This window comes from Bolinopsis microptera, chromosome 4 (assembly GCF_026151205.1).
Source record: "Bolinopsis microptera isolate Bmic1 chromosome 4, MBARI_Bmic_1.0, whole genome shotgun sequence".
Lineage (NCBI taxonomy): Eukaryota > Metazoa > Ctenophora > Tentaculata > Lobata > Bolinopsidae > Bolinopsis > Bolinopsis microptera.
Window position 1 is genome coordinate 1,030,633 of NC_087075.1, and position 18,593 is coordinate 1,049,225.

At 37.4% G+C, this 18,593-nt stretch overlaps 1 protein-coding gene and 2 long non-coding RNA genes across 5 annotated transcripts in view; 1 reads left to right on the forward strand and 2 right to left on the reverse strand.

Moving 5' to 3' along the window:
* LOC134814179 (ras-like GTP-binding protein RHO) overlaps positions 1 to 17,382 on the forward strand; it is an 81,852-nt gene extending 64,470 nt beyond the window's left edge. Inside the window, exons 1-7 of one of the 2 annotated variants that reach the window (XM_063822229.1) lie at positions 9,305 to 9,308; positions 13,739 to 13,846; positions 14,186 to 14,278; positions 14,478 to 14,594; positions 14,910 to 15,048; positions 15,287 to 15,348; positions 15,473 to 17,382. In XM_063822229.1, coding sequence (XP_063678299.1) covers positions 13,751 to 13,846; positions 14,186 to 14,278; positions 14,478 to 14,594; positions 14,910 to 15,048; positions 15,287 to 15,348; positions 15,473 to 15,544 — 579 coding nt within the window. In that variant the 5' untranslated portion in view covers positions 9,305 to 9,308; positions 13,739 to 13,750 and the 3' untranslated portion in view covers positions 15,545 to 17,382. Of the gene's footprint in view, positions 1 to 9,304; positions 9,309 to 13,738; positions 13,847 to 14,185; positions 14,279 to 14,477; positions 14,595 to 14,909; positions 15,049 to 15,286; positions 15,349 to 15,472 lie in introns of those variants that run through there. The other variant, XM_063822228.1, reaches the window with a different exon arrangement.
* On the reverse strand, positions 337 to 1,775 carry LOC134814370 (uncharacterized). Its single transcript, XR_010160143.1, has 3 exons — positions 1,706 to 1,775; positions 725 to 941; positions 337 to 617 (listed from the first exon to the last, which is right to left on the reverse strand). It is a non-coding gene; the product is annotated as an uncharacterized LOC134814370 (long non-coding RNA).
* LOC134814453 (uncharacterized) lies at positions 3,429 to 5,826 on the reverse strand. 2 transcript variants are annotated; one of them, XR_010160167.1, is made up of 3 exons: positions 5,751 to 5,826; positions 3,690 to 3,833; positions 3,429 to 3,481 (listed from the first exon to the last, which is right to left on the reverse strand). It is a non-coding gene; the product is annotated as an uncharacterized LOC134814453 (long non-coding RNA). The 2 variants fall into 2 exon arrangements; XR_010160166.1 differs by having other exon boundaries at positions 3,441 to 3,500.
* Positions 17,383 to 18,593: the final 1,211 nt, after the last annotated feature.

Genomic DNA, 18,593 nt, shown 5'->3' on the forward strand with positions numbered 1-18,593 from the left:
AAGTGTTATCATCTCTATCCGCATCTATTGTTGCGGCAGGATTAGATACGATCCTGCTGTCGAAACAAACTCGTCTTACCGACATTGTCTTTCTGAAAACTGATGTGATCAGATTAAACATTGCTGGAGTTTGCAGCGTTCTCAGATAAATTAGACGTCACATAGTCATTGTACTTAAGCTTCAGGTCAGACACGAGGTACAGTTCTGGTAAAATATTCTCCTGCTCCAGTTAAAAGGTCCGTATCAATACCTGCACTCATTATTGCAGCATTGGTGTTGGCGTGCGTGGACACGTGTCTTTCCATTTTAAAACCTGCCTTAGAGATAGGTTTTAAACTTACAGCTTCAGATAATTTACCCTTCAATTGTTTCACCCTCGAGTTGCTGTACCTCAAACGACATGTTTTGTGATATCTACCTAGCTTGCTATAGAGATATTTTCCGAGACTCTCAGGGTTAAGAACAGGGCACTTGTTCATGTGCGAATCAGGATTAACATCGATGTTGCACAGATCCTGACGATTTCTGTAGAAGTCCACAGATAGTATGTTGCGAAATCGACGAAGAAACTATTATCTTTTCCTTGAATCAGACTATCCTTTTTCGTTTCTAACGTCTAGGGAAATTCGTATTGTTAAAGAAGAATAACCTCTCATACTCTTAAAATTAAATCGAGATAATATGTATAATAATTATATTTGCGAGCAAAAGTTTCACACAAACCTGTTCAACCTGGCATATGAAACACAAGTCTCAGTCCATTTCAAACAAATCAACATCTGGTCCACTTGATTTGGAACTAAATGAAGAAAGTCTCCACATTTTCTTAGTTCTATTCGAGGAGGGTGACAAAGGCGGGACTTTTTCCACTTGGATGGCAATAGCTTCTTCAATCTTCATCACAAGAGGATTCGTCAATTTCAGAAACAGCACTGTACACCTGCAAATACTTTATTACTTCCCACATTTATATCAACAGTATCATATCACATAAGTTTGAGATCGTACAAGTGTTATATCATTTTAAAAGTTTGCAAATCCGATAGAAATGGATTAAAAATTACTACTCGCTGTCTATTTACCTTTGAATAATAATGTTTTTCAGGAGGTGACCGGGACATGATTTCAGGCCTGACCGGGACCGGGATACAAAATGTGACTTGACCGGGACCGGGACCGGGATAGCTCAAAATTGAGATTATCAATTTACCGGGACCGGGACCGGGATGAAAAATGTGACTTGACCAGGACCGGGACCGGGATAGCTCAAAATTGCCAATCCCGGTACCGGGATTCCCGGTACCGGGAATTTCGGTCGATTACTGGTTAATTCATGATCATAATTTATTACTCAAACTTGTTAAGCAATTTTAAACATTGTTGTATTTGGCTCAGAGGATGTTTAAAGATGAAATTCACAATGAATGAAAGGAAAAACTTAAAATCACAGTGAATGAAATTATGTAAAAGATCCCGGTCAAAATCCCGGCAAATTTGAGTGATTGACCGGGACCAGGACCGGGACCGGGACCAAGAATCCCGAATTAACCGGGACCGGGACTGGGACCGGGATCATAAATAAATAAATCAGCATTTGACCGGGACCGGGACCGGGATAGCTCAAAATTGCCAATCCCGGTACCGGGAATCCCGGTCACCGCCTGATGTTTTTAAATGTTAGTAAAACAGGAGGAAACCACTCACCCTGTTATAGTTGTCTTTTACATAGTTAAGACACTGAATACACACAAAAAGAGGTTTGCTTTGGTGAGCACAACCCAGGATTGATCTTCTGCAGCAGGGCGAGGAATTCTCTAGACTGTTTTGTAATTCGTTCACTTTCAGAGCGGAAGAAAACTGTGTCATTAAAATCCTTTATGTCTATTCGGGTACAGATACAGCACTCTGAAAATTGATGAATGGTCACATTTTTGTATACCCTACGGCAAAGTCTTATGTATGTGGTAAAAGAATGATATTCTTTAAATATATAATAACATCTATAAACAAAAGAGCACCTAAAGAGGCTCAGCAAAGTGCTGGCCTATTTACGCTTACGAAGACTCATTCGTTCAATATGTCTCAAAGTAAATAAACTCCTCCATCCTACTCTATCTCTTGCTAAGTTCACTAAGTTGGTAAAATCATCTTCATTTTTCAAATAAATTTGTCTCTTAAATAGGTCATTTTTCACAATAATATCATACAAATTAGTCCTGTGTCTACCCACTCGTCCCTTTAGTGTTTGACATCCTAGTGAAGCAAATAACAGAGACTGGTAGGCAGGCGTGTCGTTGTCACTGCGTAGAACATGACCTAGCATTGTCCACCGTGCCTTTTCCACTCTCTCGGAAAGGGGCCTGGTCTGGGTACGAGCGTAGAGGGCCTTGTTAGATATTGAGCTAGGCCAATAGATGTGTAGAATGCACTTGAGGTGCTTCCTCTGAACAACATCTACAGACTCTAGAACATGCTGAGGTACGGCCCAGCAGCAGCAGTTGTACAGGAGCACTGATACTACTAGTGAGTCGTAGAGTTTGATCTTTCTCTTCTCAGTTATCTGACTCCTCTCTGATCCCTGGCACCACAGCTTGTCAAATGACCAGAAGGCGGTGTTAGCTTTATTCATTCTATTAGTAACATCCTGCTCTGATCCAAGCTTAGTACCAAGAAGCGTCTCGTTTCTCACTCCTCTTTTCCTCTTAGTTCATTATCCCACTCGTCACATGCGCCAACTTCTTCTAAATACACTCTGGTAAACTTTGTCTTTGTGTCGTCTCTGGAGCATCCTGCAGCTTCTAGTAGTCTGATTGTTGTACCTCTGCGGATGGTATTGAAGGCAGCTGACATGTCAATACTCACTTTGTTCCATTCAAACTCCTTCTTCATTACTACAGATATGAGCATGCTCTGTGCCCAAACTAGGTCGGCACAGCTCCTGCCAGCTTTGTAGGCAGCTTGGAACGGTCCGGTGAAGTTTTTCATTAAAGCCTAAACTTAACTTCTACCAATTCAAAATTGTTTACGTCGGTCTCCCCTCCTTGAGCCACTTTTCACATAGCTATTGAGTATAAATCACTCTAGCACAAGCGATTTCAAACCCCCTCCCCTAGGCTGGATTAGGTTATTATATGTGAACTGTGCTCTAGTGCATGACTGACTTTACATAATGCAGAGCATGCAAAGTTTTGATGTTTCATAAACTTATGAATAAAGTTTTAAAATCGTGACATAAAAAGCAGTGGTCGCCCGGTGCCCCCTGGCCAAAATCACAACCCCCAGCCAAAAATTGGCAATTCTCCGGGGGTAAACACTGGCCCCGGCCAATTCTCAGTGTTCAGCCCCTGCCCCGGCTATATTGGGGCTCCCCGGCCCCGGTCAGAATCCTGCCCCCGGTCGACCACTGATACAAAAGCGAGAGATTTGTCCAAAAGCGAGAGAAAGTACTGAGAAAGCACTTATACGTCACCACCAGAGGGCCTAGAGAGGTTATCTTTGTCTGTTTAATTGAATATTGAGTATATAATATGAGATTTAAGATGAACATGATAGATATAACGTCCAAATTCTAAAGTTCCACCAAAATTGAGTCACATTAAACTTGGTTATACAACAATTTTAGTTCTTCATTATGGTAGGTGATTTGACATAATGAAGTGTAGACTAAATTATTATTTATAATAATTACCTGTCGGAGGGATTTAAGTGTTCCTTTGAACAGTCCTTTTCTGGAAGGTTGAGAGCTTTCCATACATCCAGAGAGCCAAATTGGATTTGTCCTTCTTTCGGGCATATGCAATCTTTGATATGATGCCTTGTACATTTTGAAATCCTGCAGTTATCATTATTCAATACTTATAGAGCCTTAGATAAGGGGTTAGGGGTCGTTCACATAATATTGTGTAATTGCAATATAGTAAGGTTACTGTACATTTCCAACCCTTTGTCATGTATATCACAACAGATGATGTTAAAAGCATAATAATATTATGATACAGTTTTACAGTTTTTTTTACGTGTTGATAATCTAGCTCATATCTCTATTTTATCGCTACATTACAACTGCCATTTTGCTGGTACTGTGTTTTTACTTTATACAAGTACAGGTAATCGATGGAGGAAATGGATACTCTTCAAAGATTGTCAGTTTATTCTACCTAGCTACATTACTGAAGAGTATGAGGTCTATAACGGTTGCTACGAACTGTGACAATAAATCTGAGTTTTCAGTTGAAACGTTCAAAAAGCCAGTGAAGTCAGTTTCAGTAAAACATTTATAATTTGTATTCTGCATATCAGACTACCGATAATCATGTAAGTACGTTTCTGGATAACAAGAAAGATATGGAGGAGTTGAAGAGCGATCTTATCCGATCGCAAAGTACTGTTATCAAGCTGCAGGCTGAACTTCTGGAAACTAAATCGAAGCAGTTGGAATCCATGCACTCCACCGTCAAGACCGCCGTTCAAGACACTGTCCAAGCTGAGATGAAGTCATACAGTCAAGCTGTGACTAAAAATGCACCTGTGCTTGCAGAAGAGAATTTAAAAAAGGTTGTACAGAATGGTGTATCGGAAGAGGATCGCAGTAGGAATGTGCTCATCTTTGGTTTGAAGGAGACTGATGAAGAGGAACTGTGCAATAAAGTTACCGTGATTTTTCAGCAGATTGAAGAAAAACCACGTTTTGAAGCTATCTGGGTTGGGAGAAAATCAGCCAACAAGACTAGACCAGTCAAAGTTTCGCTAGATAATTCTAACTTACCGTTCATCAGATATTAGTAAATGCCAAAAAGCTGAGACTGTGTGAAGATCATAAGACTGTTTTCATCTTTCCAGATCGATCACCTGAAGATCGAGTTATCCATCAGCGGTTGGTCTTGGAAATGAAACAGATAGCCAAAGCAGGCATGGCTCCACCGTGTAGGTTCGGGTGGGTGCGCACCCACCCAAAGGGTGTTGCACCCACCCAAACGATTTGAAAATGTTCACACAAAAATTGTCAAATTTTGTATAAACTAAGCGTCAATTGACTTCTGTAATCAATTGAGACTGTTTTGGAGATATTAAAATATGTTTAGGAGAGTAAAATTCCAAAATTTTCCAGGGGGCTTCATCCCCCCCCCCCCCCCCCCCCCCCCACCGTGCGCCAAGCTGCACCCACCCAAAGATTTTGAGCTGGAGCCATGCCTGAGCCAAAGAAGACACAAAAAAACATAATTATATCAGAAGTGGTAATATTTGTAGTGAGGACAAGATGTTAGAGAGTGATACATAATAATGAGTGATATACGTCCATAAGTTCTTAATTTTGATTGTTGATATAAGCGTGATAAAAATAATTTATTTCATTTGTATTGGACGGGACATACACAAAGATGCTACGTATGGTGCTGGGTATCTCATGGAAGGACAAGGTCAGCAATATAACTTTGTATGGTAGTCTACCAAGGCTGTCAAACAAGTTACGAAGCAGGAGACTAAAAATGGCGGGACACTGCATCAGACATCCTGAGCTACTTGCCAGTGATTTAGTCTTATGGAAACCTATGCATGGTAGATTGGTAGAGCACAGCAAGGCCGACCAAGACAAAGCTACTTGTCTGTGTTACTGAAGGAAATTGGGACAAACTCAAAAGAGGAACTGTGAACTCTGATGCGGGACAGGGATATATGGAGGGGGTTATCTGGCGTAGATCAGACTTAGTTCCGACAAAGTAGTAGTATTTCATTTCATTCCATTAATAACCTGCATAGTTGAAAAGTTGATTGATGTAGTTTCGATAAACAGGGCGTCGTTCAACTCCACTCATTTCGTTTCAAGCTGGAATGTAGTATTGTTTAGTGTATGTTTGTTCATGTACCTCTCATCATCAAAAGGTTTCAACTTATACAGCATCGATAACATCATCTAACAAAGCTTTTTGAACAGCTTAAGATTCAGTTAAAATTACATAATTCAGATACATTTTGTGAAATGATACATTGTCAGCCTGTATTTAATTAATTATAATAATTATGGTAATTTAGCTAAAAATCAAACCATTTGAGTTTTCATTGTTATCAAAATAATGCCGATCTAAATTCGTCTTAATCTGCAAGCTTCTTTCATCAAGAAGATTCTTGAAGTGATTTGCATGTACACAGAGTCTTAGCTGTCTTAGCTAGTTCTGGGTCCATAAACATGTCACCTTCTTTCTAATGGTGATTGTCAAGTTTGTTCAGCAACATAATTCAGAATTGCAGAAATTATTTGAATCTACTAGAGATGAAATGGCTTAAATAACAAGCAATAGATGTAACTAAACAATACATATTGTAGTTTGACTACTTCTTTGAAACTTTTTTTTTTATTTTTAATTGTAGTTGACGAAATGAGAGTCTCCACTCAGTGTGTTAAAACATAATTCTTTGTCGACGTTTCGGCTACATGCCTTTGTCATAAACAGGACGTACTGAAAACTTACATAGCTGCAAAGATACAATGTTAAAATAATCTATTAATACTACGAAATATAACAACAAAAAATAACATCTTGAAACCCAACAACGATCACAAATTTTTCCAAAAGAAACATAAAATATAACGGCTAAAAGAATCCACAACGCAACAAGCCGTGAACAATTCCTCATAGTACTACAAACATTTTACCAAGATAGCTCCTTCATAAAACTGATTAATCAAAAATTATCTAGGTTAATAAGTTCAATATTACATTAACTTCCAAGTATATTTTATCCAATCACCTTCATTTACGGACTCAGACAATTGAGTATTTATTTCTGGGTTTTCACGTTTTATTAGAACCGACTGCCACAATTGACGGTCCACATAGTCTTTACATCTTTTTCGAACTATAAACCGAAACGGTATGTTTGGCATTGAAATGTCTGCATGCTCCTCTAGGTAGTGCTTCCCCATGGCCGTAGATTGTCTAATAAAACGTTCTAATAAAACGTGAAAACCCAGAAATAAATACTCAATTGTCTGAGTCCGTAAATGAAGGTGATTGGATAAAATATACTTGGAAGTTAATGTAATATTGAACTTATTAACCTAGATAATTTTTGATTAATCAGTTTTATGAAGGAGCTATCTTGGTAAAATGTTTGTAGTACTATGAGGAATTGTTCACGGCTTGTTGCGTTGTGGATTCTTTTAGCCGTTATATTTTATGTTTCTTTTGGAAAAATTTGTGATCGTTGTTGGGTTTCAAGATGTTATTTTTTGTTGTTATATTTCGTAGTATTAATAGATTATTTTAACATTGTATCTTTGCAGCTATGTAAGTTTTCAGTACGTCCTGTTTATGACAAAGGCATGTAGCCGAAACGTCGACAAAGAATTATGTTTTAACACACTGAGTGGAGACTCTCATTTCGTCAACTACAATTAAAAATAAATGATTGACCCACTCATAAGAGCAAAGCAAGATAACCACTTCTTTGAAACAATCAAAGAATGGGGGAGCTAAGGGAATGATTGCTCAAAACGAATGATATCTTCATGAATTCAATGCAGCATCTATACATTTGTTCCAAATTAGTGATGGATGAGGGGGTTTAAGTCAGGCATTCCTGACATTTACTCTACTACTATTTATAAATTCAAAATCATGTTAAGAAGATAGCAGCAACTAATCTATATTATTAACAGTGCTCTATTTTATGTGTACTGAAGAGTGCCTTTACAATATTCCACTTTGTGGTGTAGATTTCCTCCATATCCAACAGGCAACACTGAATGAGTGATGGATGAGGGGGTTTAAGTCAGGTGTTCCTGACATGTATTCAAAATTGCATTGAGAAGATAGCAGTAACTAATCTATATTATTTACAGTGCTCTATTTATGTACTGAAGGGTACCTTTATAATATTTCAGTTTGTGGTAGGGTTTCTCCACATCCAACAGGTAACACGGAATGAGTGATGGATGAGGGGGTTTAAGTCAGGCATTCCTGTCAAAAGATCTATAATTAATCTTGTAAGGGTACCATACAGTAGACATTTTATTGTTGATTGTGAACCAAAAGTTAATTCATACACACAATCGATAAATTATAAATCCAAATAGTCATATAAGCAATGCAATACTAAATTGGTGAAATTGTATTAACAAAAGGTAATCAGCCAAGTAAAGGTATCTCAACAATATAACATTGAAGTATTAGAAATGGCACTCTACTATTATAAAACACTTTACTGTGCTGTTTTAAACAATATTATATGAAATTAAGCCAGAGAAGGCATGAACTTAAGAAAAGGACAGAACACTACCGGTACAAAAAATTAAATGAGTTTCAGGGAAGGGTTACTAAAATTTTACGGTAGCGCTCGATTTTATTCAAAAAATTTGAAAGTGCTCAGCACCACGAAAAATATAATTTTTTCTTCCGCTTTCAAAACTTTTTTTTACGCTGAAAAACTATCAAATAGTATTATTGGACAGTATTTAAACACTTATTGGGCAAAAATATTTCATTGTGGATGTATAAAGAGCCAAAAAAAATTTGCGCGCAAAAAAAATTTTTTTTGGAAGGTTTTTTTAAATTTTGACCAGGTTAACTCTTATGTGCGCTTGTGAACTTAATATTAGCTAATGCGGCATATTCAAATGTATCAGAAATCGAAATATCTAAGCTTTTCCTTGAAATTAACCTATCGATAATCCTGAAAAACCTCAAAAAATGACCATTTTTAGGGCCAAAAATCGGTTTTTTTCAAATAAAACCAGGTTAACCCCATTTTCAACACTTCCCACTATCACCAATCGATTCAGGGGCCAAAAATACGTCTTTTAAGACATGTCTGATGACCCTGGTGTATCGAGCCGAAAATCCCCGTAACAGCTCCTACTATGCTACAAAGTAGCGCGTGGGGCTAGTCCATTAACAATGGACACGAAAAACGATATTATTATATATAAATGTGTATTATAGTAAGACAAATTTAAATATATTGGTAGCAGTGGAAAATTTTCGTTACCTGTGTATTGTGCTCTGCCAATTACATGACTTGATTTAATTGAATGTATCAATCGAGCGCTGTAATATGGGCGCAATTAGATTTTGACCGCGGTCTGTGTACATGCTTATACGTTTTTGTTTTGTGAGTAAGCTATGGGATTGTGAAAGTAAGCAATACCAATGTGTTTTTTACAATTAAAATATTTTAAATAAAAAACAAAATTTTATTTTATCATTTATTGTATATACCCACAATCGATTCATATTTAGTTCAAATATTTAAAGTCAAAATACAAAATAACCATTTCATAGAAGTGGTTTTATTATAATAAAATAATTTGTGATATGTGTACAAATAATAAATTAATATATTAATTTACACTCAAAAATTTGCTCTAACCAGAGCCCTCTCGCTTGCAGTAGCGCGCGACCGTGAAACAAGCGCAGTACGCGTATACACATGGCTATGTGAACTCAAAATGTACAAAAATACAAAATTTGTACTTTGCAACACTGGTTCAGCGCGCGGCTGACCGAAAAAGTTTGGTTTACATTTACTAACTACAGTGTACAGTGTACATGAAAAGATAACTTACTAAATTGTTTAATGCTAAATACATATTAAGTCAAACGTTGTTCAATGAATTAGCCACAAACATGTTCAAATTCTGTAGGAGGGTTGTATTTAATTATTATGCACAATAAATGAAATAAAGCTGAAAAGGGAAGAAATTTTTAAAACTACAGTTAAACAGTTTTTGTATTTAATTAAATAAACCAGTCCGCCATATGGATGAAACACTTTCAATTAAATTATACTTTCTTTTTATTGCTTGTCATACGTTGTATGACCCGCCGCGCATGAAGTGCGCGGCTCCCCCTGTATCGTCAGGACGATAAAGTGAAACGCAACGTGATACAATTTATTGCAACAAGCATCTTAAGGGGCGCCAAATCGTCGTTTGAATGTGGTAAAATTTGGAAAAATTAACTACGGTACTAGCAAACACACTTTTTAAAAGATTTCACCGGAATATCCTCTAAAATCATTTAATTTGTTCAATTTTAAGCAGGGTCGCCAAAAGGGGAGGGGCTTTTTCAGCGGGGGGGCGTGACTTGAGACTGGTTTATACGGCCGTAGGCATTACATGGGTCACACTAGTCTCTCTCTCTCTCTCTCTCTCTCTGTTCTGGTCAACGGTTTCTGGCCTCTTACGATAAAGATGGAGGCCTTCTCGCCGTGCCCACAGAATGCAACTCCTGCTAGCTGCATTCCAGGACTCCCAAAGTATATACGAAATCACACTAGTCATTACATTGTATTACGTGGTGACCCCCACTGTCGGCGAAAAGTGGCATGCAACGTATGTCAATCGCTTCACTATAGAGTTTTTACGATACAGGGGAGCCGCGCACTCGTGCGCGGCGGGTCATAGAACGTATGACAATCATTACATTGTTGACCATTGTTAATGATCTGGCCCGGCGTGCGCTACTTCGTAGCTCGTGCCATCGGGCCAGATGGCATTTCGAGAAGAAAGCGGCGCGCGCTACTTCGAAGACATTTAGACGAGTAACATCCGTCAATTACATTGTAGCGCGATGCGTTACTGTGCCGCGCCGCGCAGTCAATGAGGCTTCTCGCTAGATCGACGAGATGCACTACTAACTGTCAACTGTGCCGCGCTGAGCTGCGATGAATTGACATCGTCAATTAAGTCATCACATAATTGCAAGAGTTATGAAAGAAATTATGGCAGACTAATATTGGCTCTTTACTTAATATATAATATTCAATATTATTTTGCTAGCCTAAAATTCATCACTTTGGTTGTTTTTGATTTTCCAGCCGGGCGAAACGGTCTTTTAGTATAAATAAACCTTCATGCTTTACCCTAATTCTAACCCTAAGTAGCATTTTATCAACCTGTTACCTGGCTGAAACAGTTTTCTGCCCAAAACTTCTCAGGAAAGCATTTTTACTTAACGTTATGGGGGTGCAATTAAAAAATATGAGTTAGCAATTTAGTGGAAGCGATAAGTACTCAGCAATGTGGCAGTGGATTATATTAATGAGGTTTATGTGTTTGATATTATAACCATTTAAAATGCAAAGCCCATAATTTTTCGCCAGTCCACCAATAGATAATATTCACCTTCAAGTGGCATTTTATTTTCTTGATTTACACAACGTAGATTTAGGCATAATATAGTGTGGAGTTTCTGTCACAACAAGACTGCAATCCCTAGTAACAACACTTTAGTTCTCCGAACAATTATTATCTGGTCCAAGTATGAAGTATGAGCCTTGTTTCCAAAAAATCATCTGGACTAACGTTTCGGTGTGTGCTAAAGCTTCCAGGCCCACACATTCCTTGTCCCGTTCGTTGCCTGTCCGTTTACAACCCAATTAACAGTTAAGGACAGAAAGTCATACACTAAATGAGCATTATATTTTCATTGTTATAAAATTGTTGATTCTGTAAATATGTGCTAAAATTAAATTTCTTGTTTCAATTGCGATGTGGTTTATCAAGGGCTAGGTGGCCTAGTGGTTAGAGCTGAGCATCTGCCTTCTGCAGAAGGTCCAGGGTTCGAGTCACAGTGTCACCTAGTCTAGAAAGTAGGAAGTAGCTAGTAAGTAAGGATCCATTGGATTCATGCGATCTCCTCTGTCGACTCAGCCGAATGACAGGAAACTTAATTGATGGAGGGGTACCTGTTAAAAGTTCAAGAAACTTCCTAGGATACCCCTTAATAAAATGAAATGTCTAACAGTATATTTGCAATAAATTAAATCAAGTGATGCAATTGGCAGAACACAATCGTAAATCCTGAGCAATAAACATCTTATATCCCTGGCCCTCGTAGCTCTTCTCCTCAGGTATCAGGTTAAAGGAGACATTGGATATAGGGGCGGTCCATGCCTTCTTTGCCTTCCCACGTACACCTCTAACTGCTACTAGCACACTCCTCATTATATCCATGAACAGGCGTGTACTGTACTGATGTTACACATCACGTGGCTTAGTCCTCCTTGGTCTTGGTAGCTATCAACACAGCAAGTTTCCTTATGAAACGCTTGGCCTCAGGTGCCATTCCTCCCTATTCAGATTGGTAAAACCGCCTTTTCGGCTACGCTCATTGCATTAAGTGTCTCAATTTTCGGACACACATTTTACAGCCCTCCACCATGAAGTGCTGGTGAACATCTCATTTCTTGCTTAACTGACCGCATGCAGTAGAGGTGTGAATCTTATTAGCAGATCACTCCACTCACAAGCTGACAATTTCCTGTAATTATTGATAGTGTCGATCACATCATCATTTTGCACCATTACATCAAATTTAGCTTTGTGTTGCCTCCTGTAGTAGCATCGGAAATCATGAACACCTGGGGGTACTATTGTACACACAAACTGCTTGTTATAGATTTATAGATGTAGATACTGATGGGTTGTTGATTGGTCAATACTGGAAGCTGATTCATTCATCACTGTCAGAAAAATATGGTAAACCTCCCTACCGATATCCAGATTTATTGATCAATAGACTATCGATTTTTCAGATATCTCAATGATTTCTTAAGTAACTTTACCAAGAGCTGCAAAAGAGCCCCAAACTTGCTGTCTCAGGGCCTAGCCTACATAGTACATAGGTGCCATTTAACTTTTGATCCAAGACCATACAATTATATTATTACAAATTGAGTATTTTGTCTGGAAACTGTTGCAATTCAGTGGTGTGATCCTACACACTTTTGTCATATAGCAGGTAATAAGAAGGAAAGGTGCATTGCTATCAGCTGGGAACATTTCCAGTGATAAATATCTAGAAGACTTTTGGGTTCAGGCAAGATTTGTCCAGTTGTCTGGTTATGACAGTGGCTTGAAGATAAAAATAGAGTAGACACTCAAAGTTATCTTATTTACTCATACATTGGGATAATATGGTAAAATGCCTAATTTTTAAATATTCAATGAAATCAAGGATAATGGGACTATATTAGATAATATTTCAAGACAGGGCCATAGATTACACTCTTGACTCTCACATTAATTTTGTGATATCTTGGTATACTTGTTAAAGGATCTTAAAAGTAGGAAACATTTCTAAAGAATGCCCTGCACAGGGCAATCTTTATAAAACTACTTAATTCAGAACTTTTAGATGTATGATTGATTTTTTATTCATTATGCCTAATTCCCTCTTATCAGCCCGATCAGCTTCATCATGGTTCTTAACAGAGTAACTTATAGAAGACGCTTATCCTATAACACAAAAAGTAACAAAACTCACTTTTGTAAAACGCCTGGTGGAAAGCTAGTGTACCACTACTCTAAGAAGAAGACCAATGTGAGCAAATGTGGCGACTGTAAATCTGCCCTTCACGGGATAACAGCTGTTCGACCTAAAAAGTTGGCATCACTGTCCAGGAGGGTGAAAACAGTGAGCAGGGTGTATGGGGGCACCAAATGTGGGAAGTGTGTAAGATCAAGAATTATCAGAGCATTCCTCATAGAAGAGCAGAAGATTGTCGCTAAAGTGCTTAAAGCTCAAGCTTCGAAGATATAATTTGCTTTCATTTCATTATTTATAGATCACATTTTTATGTTATGCTTAAATATTTGTTTCTTTGCTTAAATATGAGTCAAATTATTTACATATTTATAGCATTACACTACATTCTGCCTCTTTTGCGGTATTTAATATTGATACCACAGTTTTACACAATATAATGTATATTAGCCTAAACTATACATTGACCTTTAGTGTTGTTAAAATGGCTGCTATACGAAAGAAGTTAGTTATCGTGGGTGACGGTGCATGTGGTAAAACATGTCTACTTATAGTCTTTTCTAAAGATAACTTTCCCGAGGTATGTACTGTTTCAATTTAATATAGACAGCTATAGTAAAATAATATTATAGTAGTAGTAGTACTATAATAATATTCTTCTTTTATTGTTATTTAATTATATCTTGCTCGTGGACCACAATTAATAGTACAGGGGTATGTGGCCTAGTGATTAGAGCATCCGCCTTCTGTGCAGAAGGTTCAGGGTTCCAATCCCAGTTTCACTAAGTCTAGGGACTAGTGAGTAGCTAAGAATCCATTGGATCAATGCGATTTCCTCCTCTGCTTTCTAGTAATATTTGTGAAACCCAATATAATGTTATGACCTAGATATCCCTTGGTGATCAAATAATGCCCGCAGGTGTATGTACCCACCGTGTTCGAGAACTATGTAGCTGATATTGAAGTTGATGGAAAGTGCGTGGAACTGGCGCTCTGGGATACAGCAGGCCAGGTATTAACTAATTAATTAATTAATTAATTAATTAATTACTATTTTCTGCTCACTAATCATTGTACAGTATGTACAAATTGTGCATGCTTGTAATTTCAAATACTTGATTTCACTTCCTCAAATCCATCAAGAAGAAGATTTACCGGGGGCCGGTAGAGTATTTCAATTAAAGTCAGGACCTAACACAAATGACCGGTAGGAAGATTACGACAGACTGAGACCTCTATCGTATCCTGACACAGATGTCATCCTCATGTGCTTCGCTATAGACAGCCCTGATTCGCTAGAAAACATCCCTGAGAAGTGGACTCCTGAGGTAAGTCAGCGTGAACACAACACGTGTCATGACGTCACACCACGTGTCATGACGTCACAAAGTCAGCGTGAACACAACAGTCAACAGGTTACAAAACTAAACATGCAGCTGTTATACCTTTACTAGAGTAGCAAGGTGCAGTTGTGTGTGTCCGTTTCGTATAAGCTAGGGTCGCAAATTGAAGCTGGTACATGATATTGATATGACCTATTGAAATGGCTCTAATACCACGTGACAGTATAAATATGGATTTCTACTTTTTGACATTAAAACAATAAACATTCACACGTGTCATGACGTCACGTCATCATTCAGGTGAAACACTTCTGCCCGAGCGTTCCTATAATTCTGGTAGGAAACAAGAAAGATCTGAGGAACGATGAGGCTATCAAGAGGGAACTAGCAAAACTGAAATTAGAACCAGTAAAAGCAGAGGAGGGTCGACAGATGGCCAGTAAGTACTTTATTGTATTTAATTCTTACTATTCATTAACTTAATTCTATTAAATTCTAAATGAATTTTATTAATTTCTATTTAATTTTATTATCAATAACTCAATCTTTAAAAATTGCACCTCCCACTTTTTTAAGCATTTGCTAATTTTGTAACCGAAATCATATCCAATTATAAATGTATGTTGCACTTTACTTTTTCGCCCCCAATTTCTTTAAGTGATATCAACATTTTCCAGGTACGATCAATGCTTATGAATATCTAGAATGCTCTGCTAAGACTAAGGAATGCGTCAGGGAGGTAAGATATCTGTCTAAAGTTAAAACCTATCTGGATAGTTGAACATTACATTAATTAACTAATTCACAATTAGCAACTTTCCCAACATAGTTCAGTATAAACTTGAGCCCATTTAAATTGCCAGGTGTTCGAATCTGCGACCAGGGCCGCTCTGCAAACAAAGAAACGCAAGAAGAAGATCTGTGAACTGTTGTAGACTGCAATGACTGCACGCGTACGGTCGAGGACTTGCTGCTTGGCGCACTGTAATGTCATCACACGTGTCATGACGTCACGTGACATCACACGTGTCATGACGTCACGTCATCATCCAAATTACTGCATGTCTACTTTATAGCTCATGAACTCACAATTTTTATAACTTTATAGTTTATACAACGTTGTTATGGTAACGCAACACGGGGTCTCTCTTTTCGTTGCCATGGTAACGCCTTAGTGTGCTCCAATGAGCTTCGCGTCGCGTCAACGCAATATTTATATTGTTAGATTTAATTCATAATACAAGTACTTACTAATAAGTACAAGTTAATCAATTTATTGATTAATATTCGTGTGATATATTCGTATATGATATATAGTTTTGTCCTTAGTATTTTGATAGAGGGTATGAATGAATTGAGAGAAACTGAGTGTATAACCATCGTATAAATAATATAATGTTTCAAACGTAACGACATTTTAGGTATTTTTAAATTTTTGAGTTTTCACTTTTGAAAAAGTAAATTAATACGTTTGTGCTTGATTAATGGATGCGCCATAGAATTGCTCTGAAATGTACGGTCTGTGTTATTAAATATGCATTTCACAACATATAATACATTATTGCAATTGAAAATTTGCGTTAATGAAAAATATCCAGCAATCGCCGAAGTACTTACTATGTTGCAAAAAGTTAGTGAATTTGAAATTTTCACCGATTTTTTCTAATAATTTTGATAGAAATCGAGAAAAGACTATTGTGCAGTTTATATGAATAGTGATCGGTATATAGCATTGGTTTTGTTATATATTGTACATACAACGCAAGGGTTACAATACTTGTTCTTATATCAGGGGTCTCACATTTCCCCCCCCCCCCGGCCCCCCCCTCACATACCCGACATTGCAAATTACCTACACAGCGTCCCTTATACCCACCATATTACCTACCAATACTGACCACTCCTTACACCTCCTCACTCCTCAGTGCGATAAACCTCTATCTACACCCCCCGGCCCCCCCCCCCCCCCCCCCCATGTGTAGTGTGTACAGACCCCTGATTCTTATACATTTCTCTCTCTTTATTGAGCTATAGTAACTTAATAAGCCTTGAAATACATTAGCTACATTCATCATCATATCAATATGGAGTTTTTAAGAAAGGTAACAATAAATACCCTGCTCGAGTAGTTGGAAAGAGACCTTTAATGATTCTTCTGATGACATATTATATGGTAACTAAGTTGCTATGGTAACTACTAACTAAGTTACTATGGTAACTAAGAAATGTGGATATGTTTAATTTAAAAACGTCTTATGGATAATTTAATTAGTGTACCCGTTTAGAACTTTAAAACATTGTTAACACTTCCCATACCCTGCACGTTTTGGGAAACGGTCCAAAAACCTTTGCTATAATGTTAAATACCTTTTTAGGAACATTTCAGTAAATTCTAATTATCGATTTCGGAAAATATTGGTTATGCATTGATTCTAGTTAACTAGTTGATTAGTAAACTAATTTTGAGTTCAAGTATATTGAAATGAGTTTGCCAAAGTGGTGCCCTTGATTTAGACACTTGTGTATCTTATCACGTGATCACGTGATCTCTGTCACGTGTCCCTGGTCTCGCAGATTATGATATTATAAAGACTCGTTACTAACTCGGGATTGGTTTCAGCTCAAAAGAGACGATTTTCTAAAAAGTGTAATTCCAATTGCAATGCTTCTTTCTGAATAATCTGCTCCTTTATAAATAATAATAATAAATATCATAGTCGTGTTAAATAATTTAGTCTTAACCATTGGAGATTAAATGATTTTTTGTTACTCACATTTCTTGTTTCACTCCTGCGTTTAACTCATAGTTATAACTATAAATTAAATTAATATCTACATAATAAAGGGTGGCGTGATTGGTGTTATTCAGCTCCTTTTACCAGTCATTCCACAAAGTTCTCAATAAAATAGTAAAATTGAAGAGTTCAGCTAATTTAACCTGACAATTAAGTAAGTAATTAGTTGCCTTATCAGAGCCTATCACTCCGTACCATCAGTAACAGTGTCATGTCAGTACTGTGATATTGTGCTCCTTTATAAATACTGTCAGTACTGTGATATTGTGCTCTCTTATCACCTGATATAAGGAATGTAAACCGTACAGTGACGTCATGCTGTTATAAGGGAGTCCGTGTAATCTCATTTCCTTGGTTACGGACATTTTAACATACACCATCCAACAGCCGTGCCCTTACATGGTATTAGAGATGTAAGGTTTGTGTGTCTGTGTGGTAACTGGTAATTTAAGAGGGATATTTAGCAGGGTTGGACTCACTTCATGGGTCCTAGTAAAGTGTTACACCTGGAGGTGTGTTACATGTACTTATCACAAATCTGTATTATTTGCTACTACTAGTTCTATTATTTACTGAATCAATCTTTATCTGTTCCCATTCACCTAAAAAGCCAGTACTTGAAGATTCGACCACAGTATAGGTTCACATGTTAGCATGTAAACTAGAGACATCACATCTTAGCATGTAAACTAGAGACATCACATCTTAGCATGTAAACTAGAGACATCACATCTTAGCATGTAAACTAGAGACATCACATCTTAGCATGTAAACTAGAGACATCACATCTTAGCATGTAAACTAGAGACATCACATCTTAGCATGTAAACTAGAGACATCACATCTTAGCATGTAAACTAGAGACATCACATCTTAGCATGTAAACATTCCTGAAAAGTGTTCCTATATTTTGTCTGTACTGCAGTTGTTACCATGGTTACACGGTTACCATGGTTACACGTATCGTAATAATTATATGTGTGTTTGTGTGTGTTCCTTTCCTAGGCTGCAGTTGTCCTATTTTTAAAATATTTACTTGTGTTTGATTGGCTGTTCCTTGTCACGAGGTTAGGTTCTATTCCTCTCATTGGTAGATTTTATGTGTTGTTGGTCAGTAGGAAAAGTTAATCAAACTATACCGATGTATCTACGTGTGTGTACATGTGTATTAAGTTGCCTTGGAAACTAA